This window comes from Natrix helvetica, assembly GCF_964273705.1.
Source record: "Natrix helvetica genome assembly, chromosome: 6".
Lineage (NCBI taxonomy): Eukaryota > Metazoa > Chordata > Lepidosauria > Squamata > Natricidae > Natrix > Natrix helvetica.
The window spans coordinates 53,728,474-53,742,576 of NC_138553.1; the positions used below are offsets into that span (position 1 = coordinate 53,728,474).

The 14,103-nt window shown below is 48.9% G+C and overlaps 1 protein-coding gene and 1 long non-coding RNA gene across 2 annotated transcripts in view; one reads left to right on the forward strand and one right to left on the reverse strand.

Moving 5' to 3' along the window:
- Positions 1–14,103, forward strand: part of LOC309394792 — a 482,407-nt gene that overhangs the window by 329,057 nt on the left and 139,247 nt on the right. The gene's annotated exons all lie outside the window — the stretch shown is intronic.
- The window catches only part of ANO6 (anoctamin 6), a 285,876-nt gene that overhangs the window by 121,295 nt on the left and 150,478 nt on the right, over positions 1–14,103 (reverse strand). The window contains exon 6 of the mRNA XM_081958403.1: positions 7,376–7,489. Within this exon, the coding sequence (XP_081814529.1) occupies positions 7,376–7,489 (114 nt within the window). The remainder of the gene's footprint in view (positions 1–7,375; positions 7,490–14,103) is intronic.

Here is a 14,103-nt window from a genome sequence, read left to right on the forward strand (position 1 = left end):
GCATCTTGGCATCCTTGGAGTGTAGACACTTCCTCGGAAGGGACGTCTAGCTGGAGGTCTCGACGCTGGTGGCCCTCGTAAATGCGGTGTGGCTAACATAAGTGATCCTTCTTCAATTAAAAGTCTGCGAACATTATTGACTGTTCGTTGAGCAATAGGCACATGGTTAATCTTTGCAATGGCAAATCTTTCCATTCATAATTCAATGAGTTAATGATAATGCTGATCATTTGAACATCATCAATAAAATGGCCTCTTTCTCTCAATTCTTTTCTCATTCCTTTCAGTTTGGTCAAATGTCCACCAATTTGTTCACCAGGTTTTAACTTCGAACCATGGAACTCAGACATGGGCAAACATGAAGATTCGATTGAAACAAGCCTGTAGCAATCTTCCAGATGGGCCCAAATTTTGTTGGGGTGTTGCATTAGGCGAAAAAATAACCTGCAGTTCAGTTTCCATGGACATTAATAATGTTGTGTAAGCCTTAGTGTCTAAGTCTCTTATTGCAGGAGTCCATGGTTGGGCAGGAGGATTAAACACCATACAATGGGTACCTTCTCTGTGAAGCAAAATTGAAATCTCACTGACCCAGGCTTTATAATTTTGCCCTGACATCTTTGACGCACTCGTCAATGGAGGAGCAAAGAATGCTTGGTGAAGGATGTGCATTTGAAAAGCTTGCTGCTGTTGCACCTGTGGTTGCTGTAACCTAACCTGTGGCTGTTGTGTTGTAGCTGGAGCTGGTGTTTGGGCAGCAAAATTAACAAGGCTTGCTTGGGTGGCAGGTATCAGCCTTTGCTGCATTAAGTATTGTTGTGTTCCATCTGAGAAAGCACGTGCACCATCAGGAGGTTTCTGAAAATTGGGCCTTTGGAGACATTTGTTGCATTGCTGCCTGAATATATGAGTAATCTGCTCTCTATAGTAAATTATTTCTGCCAGGAGATGGTGCTGTGGTTACATCTTTTGGCTGTAACATTTCTGCCTGCATGGCATATGGAATTGGAGAACAAAGAAGATCAGGTGGCAATTGTGACGTGTGCACATCTCTCTGTTCTGATTTGCCTGACACAATATCCTCCAGGGAGTGTATCTTAGGTTTTGGACAATAAGGCAAAATGGCGTTTGCAGAAATTTGAAAAGTATGGGAATTCCTATTCTCTGACTTGAGCATGGAATAAGCCCTTTTTGCTTGAAACAGCTCATTTTCAAAGAATTCTATTTGATTACGATAACTTTCCATATCTTGCTCAGAGGTATGGAGAGAATCATACACTTTTCCTTGGGTATGGGAGTGAAATTCCTGCGGCCGCGAGAGCTTTGGCCTTGCACCCAGCGTTTCAAAATCTCTAAGATTTCGGGAGCATGCATAATCTGAAAGATACTCTACTAACCTCGGTTGTAGATTGGCATCTCCCGGAGCAGTCCCATTTTGTTGAGATCATTCTCCCATAGCTGGTTTTTCATCCAGCCCAGTTGCTGAAGATATTGGCGTTTGAAAGCTTGGAAGCCAGCGTAAAATGCTTTTCCCTTCTCCATCAGAGGGGAGGGAGCCATCGGAATGTGCTCCTGTTTTCTTTTTCTTCGGCATGTTAGGAGTGATCTAAACATTCCTCAGTCATTATAAATCATCCTGTCTAATTAGCCTATTACGCTTATCTTTTGGAAGTAACTAAGAAGGAAAAAGCCATAAATCAACCATCCTCTACTACCATTTGTTAGGGTGTGAATTCTGCCCTGAATTAAGGAGGTGTGAATCTTGGCATCCCTTGTAGCATACTTTTGAAATAAGCGAAAATAAACCCAAAGCAAGATCTAATAAAAACATTTTTAATATAAAAGAAAATAAAAATACAAAACTTGCTAACTGAATTAATTACATCTTGGCAAAGCTATGTCCCTGTGTCCTTCAGCAGGCGAACAGAAGATCAGAAGAGAAAGTTAAGAAGGAATGTGAAGGAGCATGCACACTAAATCATTTGCAGATAAGAACTGTGACCTGTGCAGTAAATTTTCAGCGCAGCTAGCAAACCAATTAACGCAGTGACATTCATGAAGGGGAGGGGGTATAGGTCAGTGATGGCGAACCTATGGCACGCATGCCACAGGTGGCACGCGGAGCCATTTGTCAGGGCACACGAGGCGCTGCCCTGTCAGCTGGCCAGCGTGCATGCGCGCGCTGGCCAGCTGAGTTCACCTTTTTAAAAGCCATTTTCCACCCTCCCCAGTCTCCAGAGGCTTTATAGGAGCCTGGGGAGGGCGAAAAGAGCCTCCCCGCCCTCCAAGAGGGCCTCCGGAGGCTTCAGGGACCATCCGGAGGCTTCCCTGATGCCTTCGGAACGCTTAAAACCACCCTCCGAGCAAACCGGAAGTCACTTCCAGTTTGCTCGGAGGATCCTTTTGAGCGCTCCGAAGGCTTCAGGGAAGCCTCTGGACGGTCCCTGAAGCCTCTGGAGGGCCTCCAGGGGGCGGGGGAGGCTCTTTTCGCCCTCCCCAGGCTCCTATAAAGCCTCTGGAGCCTGGGGAGGGCGAAAAAACATGTAAAAGGGGGGGCGTTGTGTGCGCATGCACACTGGGGGGTCGCGCATTGCATTATGGGTGCGGCACGCCCACACACGACCCCCCTGCGCTCCTCCCACTTGTAGCACGCGAGCCAAAAAAGGTTCGCCATCGCTGGTATAGGTTGTGTACGCACACCCCATTTATCCTTCGAAAGTCCACATACAATCTCATGGTTCCATCTTTTTTTTCTTTGAAGAGGACTGGTGCCACGACCCGTGGCTTGGCTGGCTCAATGAACCCCCTTGCTAGGTTTTTGTCTATGTATTTGCGAATCTCTTGCATTTCCCGGGGCATCATGGTGTACAGTTTGGGCTTGGGTAGTTTTGCCCCGGGGATGATTTTGATGGCACAGTCTGTCTCCATGTGGGGAGGCAGAACATCGCACTTGGCCCCGCTGAATACTTCTGTAAGGTCCTGATATTCTATCGGAATCAGTTTGGCCTCTGGGTTTTGTCAGATGTGGTTGCCAGTTGTTCTTGTGGGCTCTCTTGGGGGGTTTCCAGCGTGGGTGGTGCTTCTGCTTGTTGGTTTGGGAGGGGTTGGGGGCCCCTTGATATCCTAAGTCTGCAGGTACCCCCTTGCCACCAGATAGTTGGTCCCCACTTGTCTAGCCAGGAAAGTCCCAGTATGAATGCGTCTGTCATTTTGGGGGCTATTATGAATCAAATTACTTCCCAGTGATCCTCTAGCTCTAGCCTCACTGGTTCAGTCAGGTGGGTGGCATAGGCTCCTCCCATTAGGGACCCATCGACCGGCTTGAACCAGATTGGGTGGGCCAGTCTTTTAGCTCTGATTCCCAATTTCAGGACTGTGGTTAGGTTGATCAAGCACCTTGTGCAGCCTGAGTCTATTAGGGCTCGAAAATCCCCCTGATTTCCTGTTTTTGTGGCTGTGAGGCGTATTGGAAAAAGGAAAGGGTGAATTGATTCACTCACCATTGGGTCATTTTCTCCCTCGTCCTCGCTGTCATATGATTTGGGCAGCTGGTTGTCATTGCCTGGGGTTCCACCACTTTTTCCTGAGGGTGAAGAGGCCTTTGCAGCCTGGAGGGCTTTCCTGGATGTGTTGGTGGTCCGTTTGGGCCCTTGTTCTGGTTGTGCCCTGGGCAGTGGGTCTGGCCTTGGTTTTGGGGCTGGGGTTGGGCATGCAGCTGCCATGTGGCCCATTCCCGCATCTGTAGTATTTCAGAGGACTTCGTAGGAGGGCTGGTCTCAGAGCCTGCTGTGGTGCTGTGGTCCCCCATCGGCTGGGTGGTTTCAGGTTGGGTTGACCTCTCTCTTGTATGTCCGGTTGCTTTGTCATGTCATTGGTGCGCAGCCCACTGTCGACTTTTCTTGCTCCTCAGAACCACTCAGAGAGTTGATTTGGGATGTCGCAGTATGCAGTTACCAGCACCAGCAGCCGTTCTGGTAAAGGGGGTAGCCTTCCTATGACCCTCCTAAATTCACTGATGTGCTCTTTGATGGGGCGGCCCCTCTGCTTTCGGTTGCTGAGTTCCTGTTCTGCATATGGGTCCTCCTCCATCTCCTCAAATCTGGCCTCTAGCAGTTGCAGGAAGTCATCTATGTCTTACAGTTGGGGGGGCTCTCCTCTTGTGGAGGGCGGCTACCCATTCCCTTGTTTCTCCCTCTAGACTCTGTGCGATGGTATTTACCATGGCTTTGGGGGATGGGTAGAGGTGCCCATAGCGTTCTAGGTGGATATCAGCTGAATCAAGGAATAGGGCTAGCTGGTCTGAGTCTCCATCATACTTTCTCCTGAATTGGGGTGGGTCATTCAGCCCTAATCCTCCAGCCTCCTGTCGGCCTTGATATGCTTGCACCTAATATGGCTGGTCATCTTCTTCACCCCTAGTTCGGAGAGAGGGAGGGGGTTGCCTGCTCCTGGCAGCCTGCCTGCTGTATGGGAGAGGCACTGGTTACCGTTTTGGGCTCCTTCTTCTATTGGGAGGGGGAGGGGGGCTGGTCTCCAGTCTGCATCTCCTCCCTTCAACAGGATTAAATGTCCATCCCCTCTCTTTTGGGCAGCATGATGGCCCCTCATCATGAAGGGTGGCTCGGTAAAAATCCTCCCTCTGTTGCTCTTTTGCACTCCCTCGGGATTCCATCTGGGGCTTTGGGAGCCTGACTTGTTTCCAGTCCCACCTTCAGTCCACCCTTGTCAGCTTGCTTGTGACCCTTCCCTGTATCTGGGGACTAGGGCAAGGGAATTTCGACCAGTACTTATCTTCTCTTGCTTCTGCTTCTGAGAAAGGCATCGCTGCATACCTCCAGCTGCAATCAATCTCCTGTTGCCTGATTTTCCCTCCAAGCAGCCCAAACATTGGGGGAGTGCTTGGAGAGTCCAGGCTTCAGGAAACCCAGATTTTTTTTTTAAAGTCAGTTTTGGCTCTCTGTGAAGTTCCCAGAAGATGACCTAATTAATTTATGAGCCTCAAGACAAAGTTCAAAAGAAATCCAATCATATATTAGGATCAACATTCTGGCGTGGACTCCTGTGGAGCCAAAACTACTTTCGCTTAATTGCATTTGAACTTTACCCCTGTATCCCTTCCCTTCTGTCCTGCGTCATAACTCATATTCTCCAACTAGGCTGTAGCAATGAGATCCGACTCCGGCCGAAGGCATGCATGGAATTTCCCCTTCCATGCCAGCCTGATAATAGTCATGGCAATGCTTTAGAAGTTGACATGGTCACATGTTCTCCACTTGCAGTTAAAGTGTTGGAATCCAAGTTCTGGATTCACTGGACTCGAGTTAAGCCAGCTGCTGGTGAGTATTGGGAGGCAGACCAGGATGAAGCTCGTCCTCTAGTGATATGCTTAAAGAAACGCCCCCTAAAAACTGCCCTACCGGCAACGGGCAGAATATACGGGGCAGAAGAGGCCCTACTAAAGTCACCCCCTGGAAGCTGACTTTTCGACATACAGCTGAAGATTTGGAGGAGGGAGATAACGTTCCATTTATTAGATATAAGATGTATTAGAAAGTTTGAGCACCTGTCCGGAAATGGCAAGCCAAGTATTCATAGTCATAACTGCACTCTCGCTTTAGTGAATGTACTTATTTGTTGTATTGCATATTCATCCCTCAGGAATTGTCCCCTCCAGAGGAAGACAGGTGCTGAGACTAAAATCATTGACTGTGACAAAGAGGAATGCAAATTTTCTGATGACACTTATGTTTGAGGAACCATGGGAATGGATTCTTTTCAGTATAATAGGAGTTTTTGGATTGTGGGTGATATGTTTAGCAAATAAGATTTGGTTTTGTGGATTGCCCAAAGCTGATATTGCCATTCCTCAAACTGTATATAACCCCTGCCTTCTCCCTGACATGGTGAAACAACTTGTTATGAGGTCTGTAAAAGAAATACAGGCTGAAAAGGAGTTAATGGAAAGCCTAATCCCACATACCCTCAAGGAAGATGAAGTTTCAGATACTAGCTCCTATATTCAAATTGCACTCTTAGAAGTAGAGAAAGTGATTTTGGTAGATAAGCCCTAAGATGTGTATTCTTGTATCATTGCTTTTTTGCTATTCTGTATTCTGCATGCTTATATTGTTAATCTAAAAGCTAGACTCAATTGTGGGTATTAATAGAGTCTAGAAGGGGGGGATAAAGTAGAATAAAATATGGATTAAAATATAAGAATGAAGACGTGGCATAAAAGGGACAGTTAGAAGCTTGCTTAAAGGGACAGGGAAATATCATCAGCCTTCAATCACAACATGTTCCAGCAAACATCCCTATGTCAAAAGTCCAAAACCACAAGGTTCAATTAAAGTTCGCATACAGGCAGGTAGTCAGTACCCATGACCCAAGACAAAAGGAGAAGTAAGACTCTATCTACTTATAAGGCTTTTTCCTCAAGGTAACCAATAAGAAATGAGTTAAGTGTTTCCGTGTTACGCTGTCTTTGAGAATGTATAAGAATGCATGCTTCGATAATGAAGGTTGATCAGAATTTGCAATGTTAGCCATGTGCTAGCTTTCTGAACCTGGCTGCCAAATAAACGCTTCCTGTATCCTGAGAAGTCTAAAGCTTGTCATTTTCTGCAACATTAGCAAGTCTTTTATTTTCTTCCTTTAATTCTTTTCTCTTCCATTTCAAAGTTTTAAGATTTTACTCAAAAATAGCTTAGTCGCCGCCACTTTAAAAGTAATTATGAGTCTCTCTTTCCTGAATATTCTTTTGGGGTTACACTTTGAAATACAAAGGATTCTTCTCACCCAGTTCCAAACACTGCTCCAGCACTGTGCTTGGGTGTTAAACTGCCTCCAGCCTTGTGACAGCCATCTTAGGCTGTCTCTTCTCTTGATATGGCATAGAAGAAAAATGCCCTGGGGCTCTGCAGGAGTGTTGCGATCTCCCCTGGAACCTCACAGGATGCTCTTCCTTAGCTTCAACCCCCCTCCAAGGGTTTTTTGGCTTTTTAACAAAGCCCATGAAGAAGCAGAAGCCAAAGCATGATACGGAGAGCTCCGTTCCTGCAACTGCTAGACGCCGGGATGTCACTTCCTCCCTCCTAAACACAGCTTTTAAAAAGATGCATGACAGAGACATAATCATTTCAATACAATTTAGTATGTAAAATTTATACATTCCTTTGTTGTTGTCCATTGTGAACAGCTCTAGGAAATATATTTCCTAAGGCTCCTGACTTCCAAAGCATAGGTGTCCACATTGTGAAGGTTTTTAGTTGAGCTTGCATAACAGAGTGAATTTGGTACATCTTAGAAAAAGATTACAAGATTAACATTTTATATCAGTATAAGAAAAAGGTAATTCTTTATAAATTAGACTCACATCATGGAGTGGAAAAGCAGCCTTGTAGATTCCAGAGTCCAGAAGTTTATTGATACCAAACTTTTTCACATTATCTTTCATAGCATACTCTCCTCGACAAAGAATAAAGTAAACCTGAAATACCCCCCCACACCCAAATTTCTTCATTAGCAGGGAATGAACTCAAAAAGTGGGAAAATATTTATGAGACAATACTTATGAGTACATATAGTTACTAGGCAAAATATCTTCCTGCTGTAATTTTCTCTTGGTATTTACTAGTGTTCTTTTTAAATACTTTTCCCCAGTTGGAACTAATTATGGCATAAACAAACCTTGGCAACAGCTTTTGTTTGCTATATCTCCATAATGTTGCCTTCATCTTCTCTCCAGTCTATGAATGAAACAGGCATAAGTCATCCTTAATTGTTAAAATAGTATTTTCCCATGTATTATGACACTGTCCAAAGGCAGCTTCAAACAGTGCAAAAATTAGATATTGTTATCTTGGGTGAAAATCAGGTGATAGCAGTGATTTCTAATAGTGGCAAACAGCATTTACCTTTTAAAAATCTCTATGATGGTAAATCATAGAGCTCAGCAATAAGGAAAGGTTTTAGTCAGGGGTTAGTAGCTGAATACATGTTCTCCATAGCGCTGCTTGGAGAGTCCAAGGATGGGTTAACACAGCCTGTTTGCCCATGGACTGAGTAGATTCTTCCCCTCTGGCCATGCCTCCTTTGCCTCTTCTGGCTCAGTTTTAAAAACTCAGTCCGCCCGATAGGACGAGTTTTGGGGAACACTCAGCTTTGAGCAAATAGGCTGGGTTCTCCAATAGTAATTTTAGAGTATTTTATGTGTTGGTATTTAGTTGTTATTAGGATTTTTCCCCAGGTTTTATTATTTTGACTTTTTATTTTCCTTTTTTCTATTTTTTACCAAGAAGAGGATTTACTAAAGCAAGGCTGAGGCAGCGATCGGTTCCACAGCTGCTTAGTCGCAGCTGGGGGAACAAGCGAGGCCGCTTGTCCGGCGTCTGCTGGCGAGCGCAGGGAAGGATGGCAATCCCTGTGTTTCCCTGGTCGTTTTGGAGGAGAGGCCTTTTAAAAAAGCCCTTGCTTCTCCAAACGGCATCTTTTGCCGATCGGGAGAGCGGCGGCCATTTTGAAAAGCGCTGCTTTGGCCCGCTTTTCGGCTGCAGCCAATGGGAAGCGCCTGGCCCTTAAGTGAGGCTTTTGGCGCGCAGAAGAACCGGCGGCCATTTTTTTGAGACTTTTTTACTGTCCGGAAGCAGCAGCAAGCAGCAGAGCTCTCTGCCTCAAGCAGACAGCCGCAGAGGATTGTGAGGGCTTGCCTGGGTCTCCAGCAAGCTTGAAGTTCCCCAGCCAACTAAGGGGAAGTGGCAAGGAGTGTCCTGGTGCCTGATCCAGCCTCCCAACTGAATCTGCAGACGCTTCTGGAGCCGTCGGGCCAGCGTCCACTGCCCTTCCCACAGCAGCGACCTCTTCGACTCAAGATCAACCAAGGATGGCTGATGAAGGTTTGGAGCGAAGGGAGGAGCTGGCAGGGCCATCTGCAAAGCGCAGTAGGCCAGATCCCTCAGGCCAGGGGAGAAAGGGAAACAAGGGCGCTGGGGGGAAAGCTTCCCACTCTTCAGCTGGGAGCAAGGCCCCCAAAATTCAAGGGGACAAGGGGCAGGACTCCCTAAAGGACAAGTCTGCTAGGCCCCAGGTTCCCTCTGCACCCTTACCAAGTGAGGCTGGGCCAGTTCCTTCCCCACCCATCCAGAGGGAGATAGAGCAGGGGGAGGAAATGGGGGATAGATCCCCATCCTTCTGTGATAGGGATTCCATGTCAGGATCCCCTGCAGCCTCTCTGGGTTACCCAGGTTCTCCTAGCTCTTCAGTCAGGGAGGATATCCCCTCCTTTCAATGCTGTTTTCATGCAGAGGATCAGAGAGATCCTCCTAGGGCTGCCAGGGGACAGGCCTATGACCAATCCAGGCCTGTAGAGGACAAGGGCCCAGCTATGTCAGCAGAAATGAGGGATCTCATCACGCAGGCTATTTCCCAGGGTGTGGTAGAAGCCATGAGGCTACAGGAAGGCAGGGGTGGCAAGGCCTCTAGGCCTGCTCGCCCCCTGGGGGAAAAGAGGACCAGAGTACTCGATTCCCCGGGCACTTCTATCACCACAGAGGTGTCTACATGGGAGGAGGAGACTGCTGAGGACTTTGCTCTCTCGGAGGATGAGGATATGCCTCCAGACAAGCCCTCCTTCACTGGTCTCTTTAAGCCATCCTTATTCAAGTCCATCTTACACAAGGCCAGAGCCTCTACTGAGCTTGGTGCCAAACCTAAGGACAAGGAAGTCCCCTCTACTTCCCAGGACCTCATGGCAGGGCTGTTCAGCGAAACAACCCCTGACCCAGAACTGATACCAGTCCCTGACATGTTCATGGAGGTTATCCAGTGCCAATGGGCACAGCCAGGTACCCTGGCCAACCCCAGTGGCGCAGACAAATCACTGTATCCCTTAGAACCTAGGCTGGAGGATGTATTGAAGCCTCCAGAAGTGGATGCCCCTGTGGTCTCTCTGACCTCTAATTCTAATCTCCCGGCCGAGTTATTAGAAGGGTTAAAGGCAGAGGATAAGAGGGCAGAAAAGGCTTGTCTCAAAACGCACCAGGCGGCTGCCTGGGCGATCAAAACCTCCACTTCTGCCTCGTTCTTTACGAGGGCATCCCTATTATGGCTGCGCCAACTCAGATCTCAGCCCCCATCTGAAGCATCTCGTTGGCGACATGATCTTAACAAGATCATTACGGCTGTGGAATATGCCTCTGATGCATCTCTGCATGCAGCGAAATTCGCCTCCAGGGCACTAGCGTCCAACATCACTTCTCGCCGCCTGCTTTGGCTTCGGCACTGGCAGGCGGACATGAAGGCTAAGTGGAAGCTGGCTTCAGCTCCATTCAAGGGAGAGAATCTCTTTGGGGATTCCCTAGAGAAATTCCTAATTGAGACAAAGGATAAGAGGAAGGTCCTTCCTTCCACCTTCAGGAAGCATGACAGGAAAGGTCAGGGCTCATTCAGGAAACAGGCCTTTCGGGCACAGGAAGGCGCCCAGGCCTCCTCCTCTTCATATTCCTCCCAAAGACAGTTTAACCAGTCCTCTGACAGGTCCCAGGAACGAAACAACTTTTCTTCCAGGGGCAGACAATCCAATCAGGGGTCCTTTCGGAAGCCCTTTCGTGGGGGATCCCACAACCGTCAGTTTAGACGTGGGAAGTGACCGTCTGGGGTCTCCTCCCATTGGGGGCCGACTGCAATTCTATGCAGACCGTTGGGAGGAAACAACCTCGGACAAGTGGGTCTTAAATACCATCAGGAGGGGTCTAACCTTGGAGTTTCTATCCTCTCCTCCGCGGACCTTTGTTCGCTGCCCACTATCCAAGAACCCTGTAAAGAGGGCTCTCATGCAGGTAGAGATAGATCATCTTCTGCAGATCAACGCAATAGAGGCAGTTCCTCCAGAACAGGAAGGGAGGGGGTTCTATTCCATTCTCTTCCTGGTCCCCAAGAATTCAGGGGGGTGGAGGGCCATTTTAGATCTGAAGCGCCTGAACAGACATCTGGCCTACAAGCGCTTCAAAATGCAGTCTCTTCAGTCGATCCTAAGCTGCATGCGACAAGGGGATCTGCTCACATCCATCGATCTCAAGGAGGCGTACCTGCATGTGCCCATCCATCCTGCACACAGGAAGTTCCTGCGCTTGTGTTACAACGGAAAGCACTTCCAATACAGGGTGCTTCCGTTCGGACTTTCTTCTGCACCCAGAACGTTCACGAAGCTTCTTGCAGCTGTGGCGGCCTACCTGCGCAAGCTTCCAGTCCGCCTGGAGTGCTATCTGGACGACATCATCATCCACTCAAGGACTCAGCAGCAAGCGGTGAGAGATGTAAACGTCACAGTTCACACCTTACAGGACCACGGTTTTTCCGTAAACATGGAAAAAAGCAACCTGACTCCTGCCACACGCATACAACACCTGGGCGCCATAATAGACTCAGTATCTTGCCAGGTGTCCCTGTCTCCGGAAAGAATCCGCAACCTCAGGAGCAGGATCCGGTCGTGTCGCAAGAACAGGTCCTGGCAGGTAGTGCAGCTATCCCAACTGTTAGGGATCATGATTTCTTGCCTCAACATAGTTCCCTGGGCACGTCTTCATGCAAGGGAACTGCAATGGTTCTTGCTTCCAATGCAAAGAGCAAAGATCAGCAACTCCACCAGGAAAGTTCGCATCCCACCAAGAGTGACTCGGTCTCTGAGTTGGTGGCAGTCTCGAGCAGTGGAGAAGGGCTGCCTATTCAGAGAACCCGACAGGATCGTGGTAACGACCGACGCCAGTCTCTACGGTTGGGGGGCGCATTGCCAAGGTCAGCTGGCGCAAGGCAGGTGGTCCAGCGCGGAGGCAGCCCGGAGCATCAATTGGCTAGAACTCAGGGCAGCCCGGCTTGCGCTGAAGAGATTTGCAGAACAGCTGAAGGGGCACCACGTTCTGCTACTGACCGACAATGTGGCCACAAAGGCTCACGTGAACCGACAAGGAGGGACCCACTCCAAAAGACTCATGTCAGAGGCGGAGGCCATAGGACGATGGGCAGAGACCCACTTAGCGTCGCTGAGAGCGGATCACATCTCCGGAACCAGCAATGTGAGTGCGGATTGGTTGAGCCGTCAGACCATCGACAACTCGGAGTGGCAACTTCATCCGGACCTGTTCGCACAGGTGGTAAGGAGGTTTGGTCTCCCACAGGTTGACCTGTTTGCCTCGGCGGCAAACACACAGCTCCAGCGGTTCTTCTCCTGCTACAAGTCAGCACAAGCGGAGGGGACGGATGCCCTGAGGTCCAGCTGGCCTCCAGGGCTTCTATACGCGTTTCCGCCCCTCCCTCTGATCCCGCAGGTGATCTACAATCTGCTGAAGGAGGGGGCGGAGCTCATTCTGGTGGCTCCACATTGGCCCAGGAGATCCTGGTTCGCGGACCTGGTCGATCTGTCTGTGGAGCAACCGTGGAGAATTCCTCCAGACCAAGTATCCTTGCTTCAAGGGGCCATCAACCATCCAGAGCCCCAATGGTTGCAGTTAGCCGTCTGGCACTTGAGGGGCAGCTCCTGAAGGACCAGAGCCTCTCAGACAACGTCATTAAAACCATCCAAGCTTCCAGACGTCCGGCCACTACTCGCATTTATGACGCGACTTGGGCTGCCTTTTCTTCCTGGTGCAGCAAACGGGACATTGACAGTGTGGAAGCGTCCATCCCTCAGTTATTGGACTTCCTACAAGAGGGCTTGGACAAAGGACTGGCACCAGCCACTCTCAGGCGCCAGGTTGCTGCATTATCCACCATCTTAGCCAGACACCAACTTCAATCCCTGAGTCACCATCCTCAGGTCAAGAGCTTCTTGAAGGGGGCCTACAATATCCGACCCCAGGTGGTGCACAGGTACCCGACCTGGAACCTACCCTTTGTCCTGCAGGCATTGACAGCGGCTCCCTTCGAACCTTTGAGGAAAGTATCTCTTCGACATCTGACTCTTAAGACTGCCTTCCTCATAGCCATTACCTCAGCCAGAAGGGTATCTGAGATTGCGGCCTTCTCGGCCAAGGAAGAGCTGTGCATCATCCACCCAGACAGGGTCATCCTACGGTTAGACCCCGCCTTCATGCCGAAGGTGAATTCTCATTTTCACAGGTCTCAGGAGGTTATCCTCCCGAATTTCTGTCCCAGCCCTCAACACTCCAAGGAGCGCAGGTGGCACAAATTTGACGTGCGAAGGGCAGTCCGCATTTACCTGAAACGAACTAAGGACATCAGGCACTCCGAGGCCTTCTTTGTGTCTTTTCAACCAGGCTCGCTGGGGCGCAAGGTGTCATCTTCAACCATAGGTCGGTGGCTGCGAGCTTGCATTAAGATGACATATGACCTTCAGGGCAAGCTGGTTCCACCTCGTGTAACGGCACATTCCACCAGAAGTGCGGCCACGACCGCGGCCTGTGCGACTCAAGCATCTATTCTGGACATTTGCAGAGCGGCCACGTGGGCGTCTCCCACGGCTTTCATTAGAAACTACAAGATCGATTCCTTTGCCTCTGCCGAAGCCTCTTTTGGCCGTAGAGTATTACAGAAGGTTATTGAGGCTCTGGACAATGTCACTTCTTCCCGCCCTGGGACACAATAGCTTGGGCATGTCCCATCCTTGGACTCTCCAAGCAGCGCTATGGAGAATGACCGTTGTCTTACCTGAACGGTCGTTCTCATGGCACTGCGGAGAGTACAAGACCCACCCAGGGTGATTGTTTAGCTCCGAGATTGTATCTTTACACAGGTGTGAGCTGAGGACGTCTTCGTCGGACAAGACCTCGTTTTTAAAACTGAGCCAGAAGAGGCAAAGGAGGCGTGGCCAGAGGGGAAAAATCTACTCAGTCCATGGGCAAACAGGCTGTGTTAACCCATCCTTGTACTCTCCGCAGCGCCATGAGAACGACCGTTCAGGTAAGACAACAGTCATTTTTCTTTATTTGTGCCTTGAATGCTTCCACAGCCATGTGAACAAATGCTTGACTTTTCAAAAATATAGTTTTTAAAGCATATGGTCCTGGTTTCTTGTGGGCTACAACATCTATAATAACTCTTATGGCATGTTTTGCAGACCAAAAGTGTTTGTGAATTTATGATTTTCTGTTT